The sequence below is a fragment of the Bidens hawaiensis genome, unplaced genomic scaffold (genome assembly GCF_021521415.1).
Source record: "Bidens hawaiensis isolate Kalapana, Puna unplaced genomic scaffold, B.hawaiensis_p1.1 tig00054770_1, whole genome shotgun sequence".
Taxonomy (NCBI): Eukaryota; Viridiplantae; Streptophyta; class Magnoliopsida; order Asterales; family Asteraceae; genus Bidens; species Bidens hawaiensis.
The window spans coordinates 29,320-31,568 of NW_027506302.1; the positions used below are offsets into that span (position 1 = coordinate 29,320).

Sequence of the window (2,249 nt, forward strand, 5' to 3'; positions counted from 1 at the left end):
TCTTACAAAAACAGCCGAAGTTATGAGTTTATATAACTTGACAACTTCGCCTAACATACTAGGCGAAGTTGTCTTAACTTTGCTAACTTCAAGTTCGCCAAGAACAAGGGCGAACATACAATAACACGTTCAACACAAAACAAACAGTTTAAACAATTACAGACACAAATAAACACGAGATACTAAACTACTGACATCATGCACCAAGACAAACAAAACGATACGTGCCAGTTGCAAGAACTGGGATTCTCTTCCCATCACCAACGATGAGTTCCATGCTACCTTGTTTCAGTTTCTTCCAGTTTCAGGCTCCTTCAAGGCATTAACGATGTGATAACCACATCTGGTATCAAATATTCATGTGTTGCTAGAAACAATGAAAAGTTCAATAACGTATATGGAAATACCTTTTGAGGAGCCATCACCATTGGCCCTCTTCTTTGCTAGCTCAGCTAGATGTTCAGGGCAGTTACGCATCCAATGCCCCATCTTGTTGCACTTGTAGCACTGGCGTTCCTCATGAGGAGGCGGTGGTGCATTTGCAACATTCTTGTTAGTGTTTGTGACATGATTGGCAACAACAGTAAACTTCTTCTTGCCTTTACCGTTATAACCCCGGTTACTAGGTTTAGGCTTCTTGACACCAGCAGATCAAACCATAAGAAATTGATTGGTTTTAGTAGGAATATTCATCTCAGCCGTCTTGAGCATACCATGAAGCTCCAGCACTGTCTTCACCCATGCATTCATATTGAAATTCATTACAAACTGGCCGTAAGAGCTGGGGAGAGAGTTCTAGATGATGTCCACTGCCATTTCATCTGACAGTGGATAATAAAGTTTCTTCAGTTGGTCGATGTACCCTTTCATCTTGACGACAAACGCACTAACAGGGGATCCCTGTTCCATTTTGCAGCTGAAAAGATGTTTCATGGTGTCAAAATGTTCTTGATGGGCTTGTTTCTGGAACATGCCCTTGAGTTGCTCAAGTATCTCATAGGCACCAAGATCTTCCAAGCCCTTAGCAAGCTCAGATAACATGGTGGCTAGCATAATGCAAGCGACTTCAGTAGAGTCGTCATTATGCTTCTCAAGAACCTTTCTGGCAGCAGCTGTGTTGTTTTTAGGCTCTAATGGAACCGGCCCATCGAGAACATAGAGCTTCTTTGCCATTTTGAGAACAAGTCTCAAATTGAGGTGCCATTCAAGAAAATTATTGCCATTCAGTTTTTCTTTCTCAGGAATAGTCTTGAGGATGAATGAAGAGTTATTATTAGTTGACATATGTTAAATATGCAATATTAATTGGTATTTTCGATGTTTTAATCCTATCATTAATGACCCAATTAACATTAATTAAATAGGGATTTGAGAATATGGCTTCCAGTTAGTAATGGCAGCTGTATCACACAACATTAGTAAGTGGTTAGGCAGACTAACAACGATTGCCAATTGTGAATAAAGCTCAACTCTCGGTTATGAGGTCTGTTAAGACAACAATTTCCTAAGTAGATACGTTTAGCCTCATCTATGCCCACTTTAGTCTTTAGACAGCTATAGCACGTAATAGAAGAGTAAAGTAATAGTCGCGCTAGTACAGTCACATGTGAAAGGGCCGGATGTGTCAACAAAACCCTTTCACCTTGAAGGGATAGGCTAGAAAACAAGTGCGACACCGTAGCTCCAAATAGTTGAAATTTCGCAGTATGCCTCAAGTGTGGCTTATATTAGGATAAACTATTGATTTTAAAATTGAGATTAATTTGAGAATTTACCGAACAGAGTAAAAGTCCAGCTTTACTAGTATTAATCGGGACAACTTGATGAACCCTTTCATCTATCAGGACACTTAGTTTTAAATAACCTATTATAACTAAGTTTGTCACGATATCTCAAACCAATTTATAAGTTAATAGTTAAACTATTAAGTTATAATTTTGGAAAATCAAATCAAGTTTAATTAAATTTAAAATATTTGGTATTAGGTTGGTGGTATTATAACCTATTATAATAAAGTAAGCAACCACAATAGCAAACAAGAATATGTAAATCTTAAATGACCAAAATAGGTGATTGGTCTTGCTATTAGCAAGACCAATCAGGTCAAGGGGTCACAACACAAAACAACCACAAGGATGGACTCTTGGTGCATCCTGTCATCTTTGTTAACTCCCACTGACTTCAAGAACTCCATGAGCTCGTCCTTGGTTTTCCTTCGGGTCTTCTTCATTACAATATTATCAAATACA

The 2,249-nt window shown here is 38.4% G+C and overlaps 1 protein-coding gene across 1 annotated transcript; it reads right to left on the reverse strand.

Moving 5' to 3' along the window:
• Positions 1 to 357: 357 nt before the first annotated feature.
• On the reverse strand, positions 358 to 1,173 carry LOC143617423 (uncharacterized). Its single transcript, XM_077089989.1, has 2 exons — positions 1,005 to 1,173; positions 358 to 599 (listed from the first exon to the last, which is right to left on the reverse strand). Exons 1-2 carry the CDS (start codon positions 1,171 to 1,173, stop codon positions 358 to 360), a joined length of 411 nt encoding a protein of 136 aa, XP_076946104.1.
• Between the last annotated feature and the right edge of the window lie 1,076 nt (positions 1,174 to 2,249).

Excerpts from the sequence above, each read along its gene's own strand:
- LOC143617423 (XM_077089989.1), bottom strand. The coding sequence starts at position 1,173 with ATGGCAAAGAAGCTCTATGTTCTCGATGGGCCGGTTCCATTAGAGCCT. Across the intron at positions 600-1,004 it reads TAAGGGCTTGGAAGATCTTG|GCAAGAAGAAGTTTACTGTT; the intron begins GTGCCTATGAGA and ends ATAACGGTAAAG.